Here is a 12,414-nt window from a genome sequence, read left to right as displayed (position 1 = left end):
GACCAAAAACATAATAACGTTCAATTATGTTCCAGATGTCCTTGAGCCCATCTTCTCACTCTTTTTTCAAAACACACTGGATTTATTTTAAAAATATATGAGAAAAAATAGTATAAAAAAGTTAGGAAACACCCAAATCGCTTTGGACAAAAATCTGGTATTTTTGTCGAGTAGAGTGACCAATTTCTTAGGCACTTCAATGGGTGAGAATGTGAGATAGTGAATCCATAATTTTGAAGTTTTCATGTGAACGTAACGCTTTTGTTCAAGTTTTTCAGCAAATCATGAACCAAACCAACCAAAAACAATAAGATTCGATTCAGTTTGGGTTATTAAAATATTTTACTCAACCCGATCCAAATAAGTTAGAGTCGGTTCGGATTGGACGAATTTCTTTAATCAGCATTTAAAAAACACAAAATAATACATTAGAAATAGAAGAGGAGAACTAGAGAGCATTAGTGAAAGATGGATCTATTGCAAAATTACCAATTCGTGGCGGATCAAAATTTTATTCAAGTGTTTGTCTTTAATCAATAGTTACGGCGTTTTTAAAGGATAATGAATGTATGTGGTCGCAATCTGCGTTGTATTCGTTTTATTGGCCCAAAAAAGAAAATGTAAATTCTGTTTTTGAGAGAGGAAAAAAGAGGGGAATCCAATATAATTGGTCTTAAGAAGGTTTTAACTGCCAGATGTGTTTAGTTGTCTTAATATTTGGGACCGCCAACGTGTTAAGGCGCGTACTTACTTTGCTAATCATCCATACGCCGTCGTTTTGGGTTCGTCGGTTCAATTAATCCTTCGAAGATTCTCAGCCTACTCTCTCTTTATTTTTTGTTTCTCGTAACTTCTCTTATCGTTTCTTTTTCTTCTCATTTCGCCCTTCTTCACAAATTCGTGGAATCGTCCTCACTCTCATGTTTCTATGGCCTCAAGTTCAGGTACACTTCTCTTCTCTCTCTCCACTTCGCGCCTCATCTTCTGGATTTCTCAATATTCTTTTTTGTCAACAGTTTTTATTGATGTTGATATGTATTTATCCTAATTTTTTATTAATTAAGAATTTAAGATCAATTCTCCAGCTGAATGGCCATTCAATTGAAATCAATTGCTTTGTGATTAATCTTGAGCTTATCTGAGTCGGTGTTGTTGATGATTTGATATACAATGAATATTTAACTGTATGATTTTTTTTATGGTGCAGATTTTGCGTTATCAGTTCCTTCTGAACTTGAGTCAGTTTTGAGGTTGAGGACTGTTGATTACTTTATTACGAGGAGGCCATGGCTTGGTATGTCCGAAGCTGCTATTATGTTTCCCCTTACCCGTTTTTTATTCTTTAAATTTATGATTTTTAATATTTCTATGTGTTTGTTTCAGATCTTTATGGAGTTAATGTGAGACCTGTGGCGCCATTTGGAAGTGCAAGTAGAAAGCCTTATGTGGAATCTGCACTCATTCATCAATGCTTACCAGATGAGCTGCTTTTTGAGGTAGTGTCACATCATCAAGTTATAGTTTGTCTTCAGTCGTTGGCTAGATGAAAATTTTATTGATTGGGGAAATCGAAATGTGACCACAAAAAAAAAAAAAAAAAAAAAAAAAGAGAGAGAAACTTCACAGATAGTCTCCCCGGTCTGCCATATATTGCAATCCTAAGAAGAATCATTTTCATATTCTTGAAATCATTTCCTGCACACCCACATTTGACACTTTAGAAAACTAAATTTCTAAGTTAATATGATGTTTTTGCATTGTTCTTCGTGGTACAGCCTTTAGAATTGGGAGTAGAAACTATTCTTAAAATAAGAACCATAGTATGAATAACATAGATCTTTAACTTATCAGGACATATGTCGATATCTCTTTAAGGTCTATTCAGTGATTTTTGAGCCGTTAGATGAATGGATATTCCTATGCTGAAAGTTCTGTAGTTACATACAAGAAAACACTCTCAGAAATAGATATATTGAATGTATATTTATAGGTCTTTGCTCGAATGACTCCATATGACTTGGGAAAGGCATCTTGTGTGTGTCGAAAATGGAGGTACACAATTCGTAACCCTGTTTTTTGGCGCGTTGCATGCTTGAAGGCTTGGCAGGTAAACTTGCTAGAGCTTTTGAATGTGGAGGTTTGACTGCACATAAATATCTTAAGTTCTAATTTTGGAGTCTCCTTTATGAAGCTCTCTGGAGTGGTAGAAAACTATAGGATTCTTCAATCAAAATATGATGGCTCATGGCGTAAAATGTGGCTCTCACGACCAAGGTTGCGAACTGATGGTAAGAACAACAATCTCTTATTGGGTAACCTTATTGCCTGCTCCTTTCATTATATTAATTGGAAACATGTGATGGTTCGGTATTTTTTTTTTCTCTTCCCTTGCATTTTAATGTAATCAAACTGGTGCCTTCTTCTTATGCTTCCACATGTCAGGTATTTATGTGAGTAGAAATACCTACATTCGAGCCGGAGTTGCAGAGTGGAAAATTACTAATCCAGTTCATCTGGTATGCATTTATATCTCTGTGTGTTGCTAGGAAATGTGCATTATGATTATTGCTATTGTTAATCTTTATTACCTTGCTATTAAGTAGCATGAATTATTTGAACTATTTCTTATTTATGGCTTCTGGGACTAATTCTTCAGAAGTGTGCCTAGTCATAAACAAACTAGAAGTTCTGTACCATTCTTAGAAAATTTGCTCCATCAGTAATTTAAATGGTCTTGAACGTTGAACCACTACTCTCATGTATTTTGTGGTTTTATAAATCCTAGCATAGGATCCTACTGTTGTCCTATTGTAAGCCTTCTTAAGAGTTAAAGGGCAATATACTATAAGCCTAAGATATTACCTTCTTGTTAGTCCATGAAACTCCGGAACTTGTTAGGTGGCTTTAAGCCTATATGTTGTCCTAGAGTTTTTGTATAAGAATAAGGACTTTGTATTAGGAACCTGTAAGTAAATTTTGTTTGGTGTTTTCTGTATTTGCATATTTACGTTTTCATAATAATTGTTTGTATCCTCTGCAGGTCTGCTATTTCCGGTACATGAGATTTTTCCCTTCTGGACGATTTCTTTATAAGGTTGTGATTCATGATGTCTGAATGTAGTTGAATATATGTTTTCGGCTTCTATTACATCTAATTGCCTTAGATGTTAATATTGTGTTGTCTAGAATTCTTCTCAAAAGATCAAGGATGTGGTGAAGTTCATGAACTTTCGATCATCTAAAGTAGACTCTGTTTTTGGTGGCCACTACACATTGTCAGATGACAAGGTGAAGTTGTAATTTTTGCCAAACTATGTAATTTAGTTTTTCCTGCTCTTTAATCTCTATTGCTTTTTAAGGAGTAAACATTTTCTTTCCTTCTAGTAAGTTTTACATAATAGCCATATTTCTTTACATAGATGTTGAGTCAAATTTCAATTGAAACTACCATTGCAGGTTGAAGCTGCTGTCTTGTATCCAGGCATGCGACCTACTGTCTTGAGAATTCGCTTGAGGTATTTTATAAGGCCTTAACCTTAATAACTTGTTATTGAAAATTTGTGTTACCATTAATGAATTTGATGCACTATTACATGCGGGTTATTGCTAGGAAAGAGATTAGATTAAATATTCGTTAAATCATCTTCAAATGGTGGGGGATGAGATGGTGAGTTCAGAGAAATTTTTAACTTCGATAATCTGAAAGTTGTTTTGATTCTTGAGTTCGTTGATCCATAATTGATGCCACTTAAACAGTTGCCTCAACTTGCTTCACTCCCACATCTTATCTCAAATAAGCTAGAAAAAGTAGTATCCTTTGCGGTAAGGATTGAATAGTAAACAGAATTGAGTGTAGAAATTCTTTGAAAATTATCTTGTTTTTAGAGGAAGAGAAGTATGCTGCTTTTGTATTTTGCATTTTCCCTGATAATTTTAAATTCCCTTGGAACTTATTTCCTAATAATGAGAGGTTTACTTCCTGTTTTCAATCAACTTTCTTTTGTGGATCTACCTATGATGTAGAGTTAGAGGAACAACTCCAGGGGCCAACAATCGGATGGATTTGATTTCACTTGTCACCAGTGGTGTGAACAATAGTGAGGCAAGTGCACCCGAGGAGGACATTCTTGGTGTAGTTGAAGGATGGCGGGATGATGAAACACACAACCCAGATGTGCCTGCAGTCTCACATAAGAGGGGCATGACTCCTTTTGTCTTTGTTCCATTTGACCAGGTAACTTCTTTTTTCTGTAACTTTTTTTGCCCATTGATTTTCAGGCTTGAGTTACCAGTTGAGTAAAATATTAATATTGAACCCCTGCCTCCCACTTTGTTTGTCCGAATATTAAAACCTGAAGTTTTTATCGCTTAGCTGTTAAAATAAGGCCTCTCCTTGTTAAGAATACACATTAATTACTTATATTTCTTAAAATTACTTTTTCTCTTGATAGAGGAGAATGTTAACATAAATGTTAGGACACCTTGCTCTCAGAAATCTGATTAGTGATTACACCTTAATATTTTTCTTTTTTGTATAGGTGGAGACATCAGTGTTCAATCTTCCTGTGGAAAAAATGGATTATTATGTACCTGGTTGAATGGTGCTGCTGCATAACAGGCTTGGTTCATTTGTAAATATTCCTTTTGTTCCAATGCTAAGGTTATGGGAATTTATATGTACATATGATGACAATGGTCAGGGTCTGAGGGATTGATTCTTGATCTGCGCTGTGGAATGATACTTTTGTTCTGCTTTATGCACTTATATGGAATGTTATTACCCTTAAAATACCGGTTTGTACAGAACACGAAGAATAATTGTAATGCACCACGAAACATGGATTCAGTTGTAGACTCTTCCCTAGATCATAGCTGCTTTTTATGAGAGTTAAAAGAAACTTAACAGGAATAGCTATGTGGAAAAGATTATAATGGGTATGATTTTGATTTACGGAGTTTTTTGTAGATGAGCCGTGCAATTTTTTTTAAATGGCGCAAGTATTTTGCATTTATGCACATCTTAACCAAAAGGTAGCACTAAATGAAAATCAACGGACAATATTTTTGAACATATTTATATACATTAATATATTTTAATTAAATAATTAAATATTAGAATAATCAAAGTTGACAATTGACATAGTAAAATAATAAAAAAAAAATCCATTTTATTTACAGTGCATAATAAAAACCTTTTATAAAAAATTAGATATTTTATATACAGATTTTTAGTGCATACTTAGTATAATAAAATTATAAATTATGATATTATGAATCATGGACACCGGATACAAAGCAACATAATAAGAGCATACTTGTTGCAGATTTATTACAAATATAGTATACTTATCAGTTACCAACAGAGAGTTCATTCTCAAAGGTTATTATATTTATTTAATACAGCAAAATGCACTGTTAGAAGCATAGTTTCGAATGGTAGAACTAGTACGAGCAAGATGCTTGCGTAACTGTTAAGCTTAGATGCTATATTTTTCCAGCTCCATTGTACAGGACAGAATTCCAAGATGGATTCCGCGGAAGAAATGTCTCCTGCCAGAGCCAACACATCTTGTCAATTATTTACCTTAATTTTTTTGGGTAACATGAAAAATAGGTTGAACAATTGCTATACTTGTGGAATTAAAGGAATGAAATTGAGGAAGATTGAACTCACAGAGACATAGGAACAGGTAGGGATGATGGATAACGAGTGGGACTTAGCGTGTTGGAAAGCAGCGACGCAAAGGTGGGAAGCTAAACCGAGCCCCCTCTTTGAAGAAGGCACAAAGGTGTGGATCAAATCCATGACGTTACCGTTATCTCTGAGCACATACTCCACGTAAGCCTCCTTGTCTTCCGTCTCGAACCTTCTAAGCCCTTCGTTCCACACGATCACAGGAACTACCTTCCCACCGCCGCTACCTTCCGATTCCGATTTCGTTGCCATTATTTCGTTTACACTCAACTCCACGCCCTCTCTCGCCACTCGCTGGATGGAAACAAACGACTACGCAACATCATGGGCCATATTTCACATTGGGCCTTCCATATTCACTGTTGGCCCACGTAAAGAAAGTTGAACTTGTCGAAAAACAACTTTGAGCTTGGGTATGAGGTTCAAGTACTTTTAGGTGAGAGTAGTTTATTAATTCAATCACTCTTCAAAGTTCATGGTGGCTGTGGTTTGCTGACTCGGGCGTTACTCATTGTTTATTGTAGGAGAGGAGATTAAGTTAAACACCCTCATTTTTCACCCTAGATCTCCGCAGCCTCACCTTCTTCCTCTGCCTCCAACCGCTGCTTCTCCTCTCTTCTAAGGTTCCCTGCGTCTCCGCCGGCGCCAGCCACTAGTTCGCGGCCGTTCATCGACGGTGCGTTCGACTTCGCGTTCTCCGCAAGTCTCGATGAGGCGCTGTTCCCGGCGAGATTCGCTAGAGAGATGGATTCGCCGTGTCAGGTCTGGTGGCTCGTGTGTTTATTCGCTAGCAAGGCCCAAATGAAATAAATTATATCCCCCGTTGGATGAAAAACTCTATGATTGGGCCAACGAACGAGTGTCAAGACTGGCCTCGCAGGTTAATCAATGGATAGAAAAAAGCACAGAATCATGATGGTCTCTGATTTTTTCTATCCCAACTTTGGTGGCGTCGAGAACCACATCTATTATCTCTCTCAGTGCTTACTCAAGCTAGGCCACAAGGTCATAATCACATTCTCTGTAATTCAATCAATTTGTTAGTTAATGATTTTCTGCTTATGCTGTTAATTTCTTTTTCGTAATTTCTATGAATTAAAAGAAAAATATATGATACGAGTATTATCGAATTCAGGTAGTGGTTGTAACTCATGCATATGGAAACCGATCTGGGGTTAGATACATGACTGGTGGTTTGAAAGCTTACTATGTTCCGTGGAGGCCTTTTGTTATGCAGAATTCATTCCCAACCTTATTTCCCTCACTCCCCATTATTAGAACCATTCTCATTCGAGAAAGAATCACTATTGTCCATGGACATCAAGCATTTTCCACTCTCTGTCATGAAACTCTCATGCATTCTAGAACCATGGGGTACAGGGTTGTATTCACGGATCATTCTCTCTATGGATTTTCGGATGCTGGAAGCATACATATGAACAAGGTCTTGCAGTTTACATTGGCTGATGTGAGTCAGGCCATATGTGTTTCGCATACGAGCAAGGAGAATACAGTGCTGCGGTCGGGGCTGCCCCCGGAGAAGGTTTTTGTTATACCTAATGCTGTGGACACTGCAATGTTCAAGCCAGCGGTGGTGCAGCCGAGCCGCTCGGAGATTGTTATTGTTGTTATTAGCCGGTTGGTTTATCGCAAGGGAGCAGATTTGCTTGTTGAAGTCATTCCAGATGTATGCCGTCTGCATCCCAATGTGAGTAGATGATTGAAAAAAAAAAAGGAAAAATATTTTTGGTTTTTCTTGCATGACATATTTTGAGTGTAATTCCATGCTAAGGTCCCTTGTGGGAATGGTTTGACCTTTCTCTGCCGTACTTCAAATTGCAATGTTTGTTTGGTTCAATTTCTCTATGGTTCTTGCCCTATTGCTCTGTATAAGTTATATTGCTTTTGTGTAAAAGTCTAAATGCTGCTTTTCAAAGCTGTAGTGGGATGTTAAATATGTGAAGTACCTATAGAACCTCTTTGAGAGGCCACAGCATTCCCAAGGAGTTTGCACATTGCTTTCTGATGATAATTGGAATTGTAGGTTCGTTTCATTGTTGGAGGTGATGGACCTAAGCGTGTTAGGTTGGAGGAGATGAGAGAAAAACATTCTCTTCAAGATCGAGTTGAAATGTTGGGAGCCGTGCCACATGCACAAGTCCGATCTGTTCTAATATCAGGACACATCTTCTTAAACAGGTTCAGCTTCCTTATATTTTCCTCCTTTTAAGCTTTCCAATGATGATATTAGAATTTGTACATGTCACCATGTTGTCTAATTTTGGAATTCAAGCAATGTTGGAAGCTTATGTTATTTTCATTTTGAGAGCTTCAACATTCAGGTCATTTTACAATCCATATCTATTGTCAATCATTAATAATGTTTGAATTATTTCAGTTCGTTAACTGAAGCTTTCTGTATAGCCATATTAGAGGCTGCTAGTTGTGGATTGTTAACAGTTAGCACACGTGTTGGAGGAGTTCCTGAGGTGGGTGCAACTTTCCTTCTTTTACCTGTTCAGTATGAGAATAAATGCTCTTTATTCTTTAATTAGTTTAATTTTTCTTACAAAAATCTGTTTCTTTCCAATTCCACAATTTTGGAATGCTGTCTTGCAAGGATTGATATGGATTCACTTCTTTGCTGTATAGGTTTTACCAGATGACATGATCATTTTGGCAGAACCTGATCCTGGTGATATGGTGCTTGCAATTGAAAGGGCAATATCAATGCTGCCAAAAGTCGATCCACAAGTCATGCACCACCGGGTGCTTGTTGTTTGAGGGATATGTCCCTTGATTCAATTGGTAAAAACTAGTTCTTTTTTAATTTTTTTTCTTTTTTTCCTTTTTGTAGATGAGGGAACTCTATAACTGGCATGATGTTGCCAAAAGGACTGAAATTGTATATGATCGTGCTTTGAAGTGCCCCAATCAAAATCTACTTGAACGGGTCTCACGGTACATTCTTAACATTATATGTTGAATTTGATTGTAATGGTATTGTATACTTTTCACTTTAAAGTTGTAAAGGGAAATCTGGTTTTTATTCTTTTTATGTGATTTGTTGATTACTTGAGGATAAAATTACTTGTTCTGCTTCTAACATAGTTTAGTTGGGTTGGTAGCTGGCAAAGCAAGGGAATCATTAGGTTTTTCATTTAGTATCTACACTATTATATTTATTCTAGGTTTTTCATTTAGTATCTACACTATTATATTTATTCTTGCTATGCGGACAGTTTTTTGGATTACTAAATTAAGAAACAGAACATGAAGCTGATTATTATTTCTGGATTTTTCTCTTCCATTCAAAGATTGATGTCAATTGGATATCAAAGCCTACTTAAGGAATGAAGGGGCTAGTTCTAGTAGAAACTGATAGTCTCTGTTCTGTTAGATACCTTTATTGCGGAGTGTGGGCAGGCAAGCTGTTCTTCCTGGTTATGATAGTTGATTTTTTGTTTTGGCGGCTATTGGAACTATGGCAGGTAAGCTAGTGGCCTTAGATATGCTTGCCATTTTTAGCTTATTTATGTTTTTAGCCTATAAGCATACTACTTGCATTTCTACTTTATTAGCCTGCAGAAGACATTGAGGAGATGCCAGATTTAACTCTTCCACACATCTCCAACAAAGAGACATTGCAAGAAACCGAATGAAACGTGTATTGTGATACTGAATTTTCATTACTGTCTAGTCTGCAATGCAGAATACAAAGAGGATATTTTATTGTTCAGTTGGCTTCGTTGCATCGCTGGACTAGGCAGCTTCTGCACCAGAAATCAGAGGCATGAAGCATGTGGATTGCCATTTAGATTGTAGTGAGCCAAGGTAGAAGCTTTGTTAGTGACATAGTGTCAATGTGTTAGCATTTACTTTGTTTAGTAATCAAACATGTCAATTTGGTCTTTGGAATTGAAATCACGATTTATTTATTTTTTCTGAGGTGCTTAGAGTTTAGGACTTTAGGTTCTTTCTTCCACGAGAATTTGCGACTTCCAGTTTTTTGTTCCTCGGAAATAGTCCCACAAGAAAGATCCTCTCTTCCATGTAATGAAAATTATGTTTGAGATAGTTCTATTGACTCTATATGTATGCTTATTGATTGGGCTAGTTTAATTGACTGCCTAAATTGCTTTACAAATTTGGCTTGACCTGTTAACTTACACTTTTTTGTTTTTGCTCATAACACTGTTAGGGCTGGGCAAAAAGATCCAAATTTTGGATTTTATACTCAAATCAGACCAGATCATTTGAAAAAAATCAGTATCAAATAAAAAGAAGTCAACCAAATTATATCGATTTTGTAATTTAGTTTTTTAATCCAAACCATTTAAACAGTTTCAGATCTGGAACCAGAATCAGATCCAAATTTAGATAAAAAAAAAAAATTTCTAATCTGAATTTGACATTGAGTTTGGTTTTGCAGTTCACCATTAACACACACAGCCTCTTCTTCTTTCTCTTTGGGTCGTCGCTGCACCGCCGCTCTGTTTCGCCATCCACCTTTCTCTTGGGGTACCAACGCTCTAGAAAAGTGTTGATAGCTTTGTGGCTTCGGAAAATGAGACTTGGAGGGAGAGAATGAGGTAGGTAATGATGTTTGGACTTATGTTTATTGAGCTTGAAAGCTTCTACCCTAATGATTAGGATTAGTCTTGAAATTCATAAATTACGTGGGAACTAGGGGTCTTTGCTTGTTTTGATTTTGGTTCCCCTAATTGCTAGTTGTAATGTGAAGGTTGTTGAGATGGAATCATAAATAGAGCAGAAAACATAAATTTAAAGCTCTTCTTTTCTTTTTAAGTGATACTGTATTGATTTAAACATGCAACAAGAAATTCAGACTCAAAAGATGTTCAAATTTATATGGTATCTTTTCTTTTCTGCAACTAAAAGAGAAGCATGTGCATAAAGATCACCGAAACATAATAAAAGCTATATACACTCCATATGCAAACACTTCAATTGCTTCCCAAATAAAGAATTAATTAGGTCTCTTCAAGCCTTTTACTCTTTTGTGATACCAAAACATGAGTTTGACTCTAGCGTTGCTTTGCGTAGCTTAAGATTTTGTTTCTTGATTTCAGAAAAAAAAAAAAAAAAAAAAAGAAAAAGAAAGAAGAAGAAGAAGAAAGAAAGAAGAAGAAGATGAAAGAAGTGAAGTTTTTTTGGAAGAAAAGTTCAACTTCTTTCTCTATAATAATTGTATTTTGTGTAAGAAAATTTGAAATAACTATGCATTGAACTTCAATGCGGAAGTAACAGAAATTATTGTTATAGAAGCCTTTTATATTTATTAAAGGAAATGTATATGTAATCAAGAGGTTATCACTCAAAAACTAAACAAAATCACATTAAACTAAATAAAATCACATTAATTTATATTAATAATTAATTTTAAATTTTTTAAATTTAAAATTTAAAAAATTTTAAATTAATTAAATAAACCTAATTAAAACCTATAAAAACATTCCTCTTCTCTCTCACATTAACCTACCCACTTCCAACAATCACACACACAGACTTCTCTCTCTCACCAATGCTACTGGAAACGCCGGCGACTTTCATGTTCTCCGCGACGCCCTCATTAAACGCATCCAAGACAACTGTTTCAACACGAAGTCCACCCTCGACTTCGTCACTGACGAAACCTTCTCCTCTTCCCTCAACCACCTCCTTCAAACCCTATCCATCCTCAACTGCGGCGTCACTCGCAAGAACGCGTTCGATTCCCTCATCACGCGCCTCTGCAAGCTCCAGTGCGTCGATGACGCGCTCCACGTTTCGGTTGGGAGGGAGAGAGAGTGATTGGAAGCAAACGTGACAGGGAGGATGGGAGGGAGAGATGAGGCATCTCGGACAGGGGATGGTGCTGGAGCAGCCTGTCCCCATGAATATCAATACCGATTCCGAGGAGGAGCCACCACTCTTCGACACAGTTGCCGCCATGCTTCAATTGAATCAATGAAGATTGAAGAAAGATGAAACAATTGAGTTTCATTGATCTTTAAACACTTGATTAGGTGTTCTGTTTTCAATCCAAGTAGCAAGTGTATAGGAAAAATGTTGACTTTGATTTGTAGAGTTCAATTGATAGTAATCTAAGGATGCGCTTTTGCTTTTTTATTTTTATTTTATTTTTAGTGTTTTTTATTTTTAAATTTTATAAAAAAAAAAGTGAAAATAATAAAATTTTATTTTTTATTTTTATTTCATGTTTTTTTGTTGCAGATGTTGCTCTTTGCGTTTTGCGATATTAGGTGTCGTTTTGATGATTAAAGAGACTGCAAAGTATACAATTACAGAATTATAAAAAAAAACATTCATTTAATATGAAAAAAAATATCCTAATACTTAACAAAAGAAACATCCAATTATATTTTAGCAAAAATAATTAAATATCTATAAAATTTAAAAAAATATGAAATTTTTAAAGAAATAGAGACATTCACATATGCAATACAAAAAAAATCGAAAAATATATAAAAGAACATCCATTTAGTATAAAAAAGAAATATTCTGATACTTAGTAAAAGAAACATTTATATATATTAACTCGTAGAGATTTTGAATTCACCCAAAGGTATTTGACTGGTTTTTGACTAATACCCACTAGGAATATTATATTAATTGATTTACAATTCTAATCCCATATTATACCTGTATCCATTATAATAATCACAAGTTTAAACTGATATATATGATGGTTCTTT

The 12,414-nt window shown here is 35.6% G+C and overlaps 3 protein-coding genes across 6 annotated transcripts; 2 read left to right on the top strand and 1 right to left on the bottom strand.

The window, feature by feature from the left end:
- Positions 1 to 660: 660 nt before the first annotated feature.
- On the top strand, positions 661 to 4,965 carry FBP7 (F-box protein 7). Its single transcript, XM_016308005.3, has 11 exons — positions 661 to 944; positions 1,208 to 1,294; positions 1,384 to 1,496; positions 1,991 to 2,107; positions 2,192 to 2,288; positions 2,443 to 2,516; positions 3,041 to 3,094; positions 3,187 to 3,288; positions 3,457 to 3,515; positions 4,024 to 4,234; positions 4,539 to 4,965. The coding sequence occupies exons 1-11, from the start codon at positions 929 to 931 to the stop codon at positions 4,596 to 4,598; spliced, it is 990 nt and encodes a 329-aa protein (XP_016163491.1). The 5' UTR covers positions 661 to 928; the 3' UTR covers positions 4,599 to 4,965.
- A 324-nt stretch (positions 4,966 to 5,289) lies between these two features.
- On the bottom strand, positions 5,290 to 5,947 carry LOC107606037 (Acyl-CoA N-acyltransferases (NAT) superfamily protein). The gene is made up of 2 exons (XM_016308002.3): positions 5,675 to 5,947; positions 5,290 to 5,550 (listed from the first exon to the last, which is right to left on the bottom strand). The coding sequence occupies exons 1-2, from the start codon at positions 5,945 to 5,947 to the stop codon at positions 5,485 to 5,487; spliced, it is 339 nt and encodes a 112-aa protein (XP_016163488.1). The 3' UTR covers positions 5,290 to 5,484.
- Positions 5,948 to 5,992: 45 nt separating this feature from the next.
- On the top strand, positions 5,993 to 10,485 carry LOC107606035 (phosphatidylinositol N-acetylglucosaminyltransferase subunit A). Of its 4 annotated transcripts, XR_015892058.1 has the most exons (10): positions 5,993 to 6,131; positions 6,220 to 6,700; positions 6,831 to 7,403; positions 7,740 to 7,894; positions 8,094 to 8,184; positions 8,348 to 8,464; positions 8,553 to 8,656; positions 9,096 to 9,186; positions 9,277 to 9,529; positions 10,128 to 10,485. XR_015892058.1 is itself a non-coding variant. In XM_088492774.1 (9 exons), the coding sequence occupies exons 1-8, from the start codon at positions 6,584 to 6,586 to the stop codon at positions 9,355 to 9,357; spliced, it is 1,329 nt and encodes a 442-aa protein (XP_088348900.1). In that variant the 5' UTR covers positions 6,172 to 6,583; the 3' UTR covers positions 9,358 to 9,394; positions 9,521 to 9,842. The 4 variants fall into 4 exon arrangements, 2 of the variants coding, with proteins under 2 accessions (XP_088348901.1, XP_088348900.1); XR_001612597.3 differs by lacking the exon at positions 5,993 to 6,131 and having other exon boundaries at positions 6,164 to 6,700; XM_088492774.1 differs by lacking the exons at positions 5,993 to 6,131; positions 10,128 to 10,485 and having other exon boundaries at positions 6,172 to 6,700; positions 9,277 to 9,394; positions 9,521 to 9,842.
- The last annotated feature ends 1,929 nt before the right edge of the window (positions 10,486 to 12,414 follow it).

Source organism: Arachis ipaensis, chromosome B7 (assembly GCF_059453495.1).
Source record: "Arachis ipaensis isolate K30076 ecotype BB chromosome B7, ASM5945349v1, whole genome shotgun sequence".
Lineage (NCBI taxonomy): Eukaryota > Viridiplantae > Streptophyta > Magnoliopsida > Fabales > Fabaceae > Arachis > Arachis ipaensis.
The sequence above is the reverse complement of the archived record's forward strand: the minus strand, read 5'-3'. Positions and strand labels throughout refer to the sequence as shown.

Bases quoted from the DNA above. Each gene is read 5' to 3' on its own strand.
- FBP7 (XM_016308005.3), top strand. The intron at 2,517-3,040 runs GTATGCATTTAT...TATCCTCTGCAG, and splicing joins TTACTAATCCAGTTCATCTG to GTCTGCTATTTCCGGTACAT. The intron at 3,095-3,186 runs GTTGTGATTCAT...TGTGTTGTCTAG, and splicing joins CTGGACGATTTCTTTATAAG to AATTCTTCTCAAAAGATCAA.
- LOC107606037 (XM_016308002.3), bottom strand. From the start codon at position 5,947: ATGGCAACGAAATCGGAATCGGAAGGTAGCGGCGGTGGGAAGGTAGTT. The intron at 5,551-5,674 runs GTGAGTTCAATC...TGGCTCTGGCAG, and splicing joins CTACCTGTTCCTATGTCTCT to GAGACATTTCTTCCGCGGAA.
- LOC107606035 (XM_088492774.1), top strand. From the start codon at position 6,584: ATGGATAGAAAAAAGCACAGAATCATGATGGTCTCTGATTTTTTCTAT. The intron at 8,185-8,347 runs GTGGGTGCAACT...TTTGCTGTATAG, and splicing joins GTGTTGGAGGAGTTCCTGAG to GTTTTACCAGATGACATGAT. The intron at 8,465-8,552 runs GTGCTTGTTGTT...TCCTTTTTGTAG, and splicing joins CACAAGTCATGCACCACCGG to ATGAGGGAACTCTATAACTG.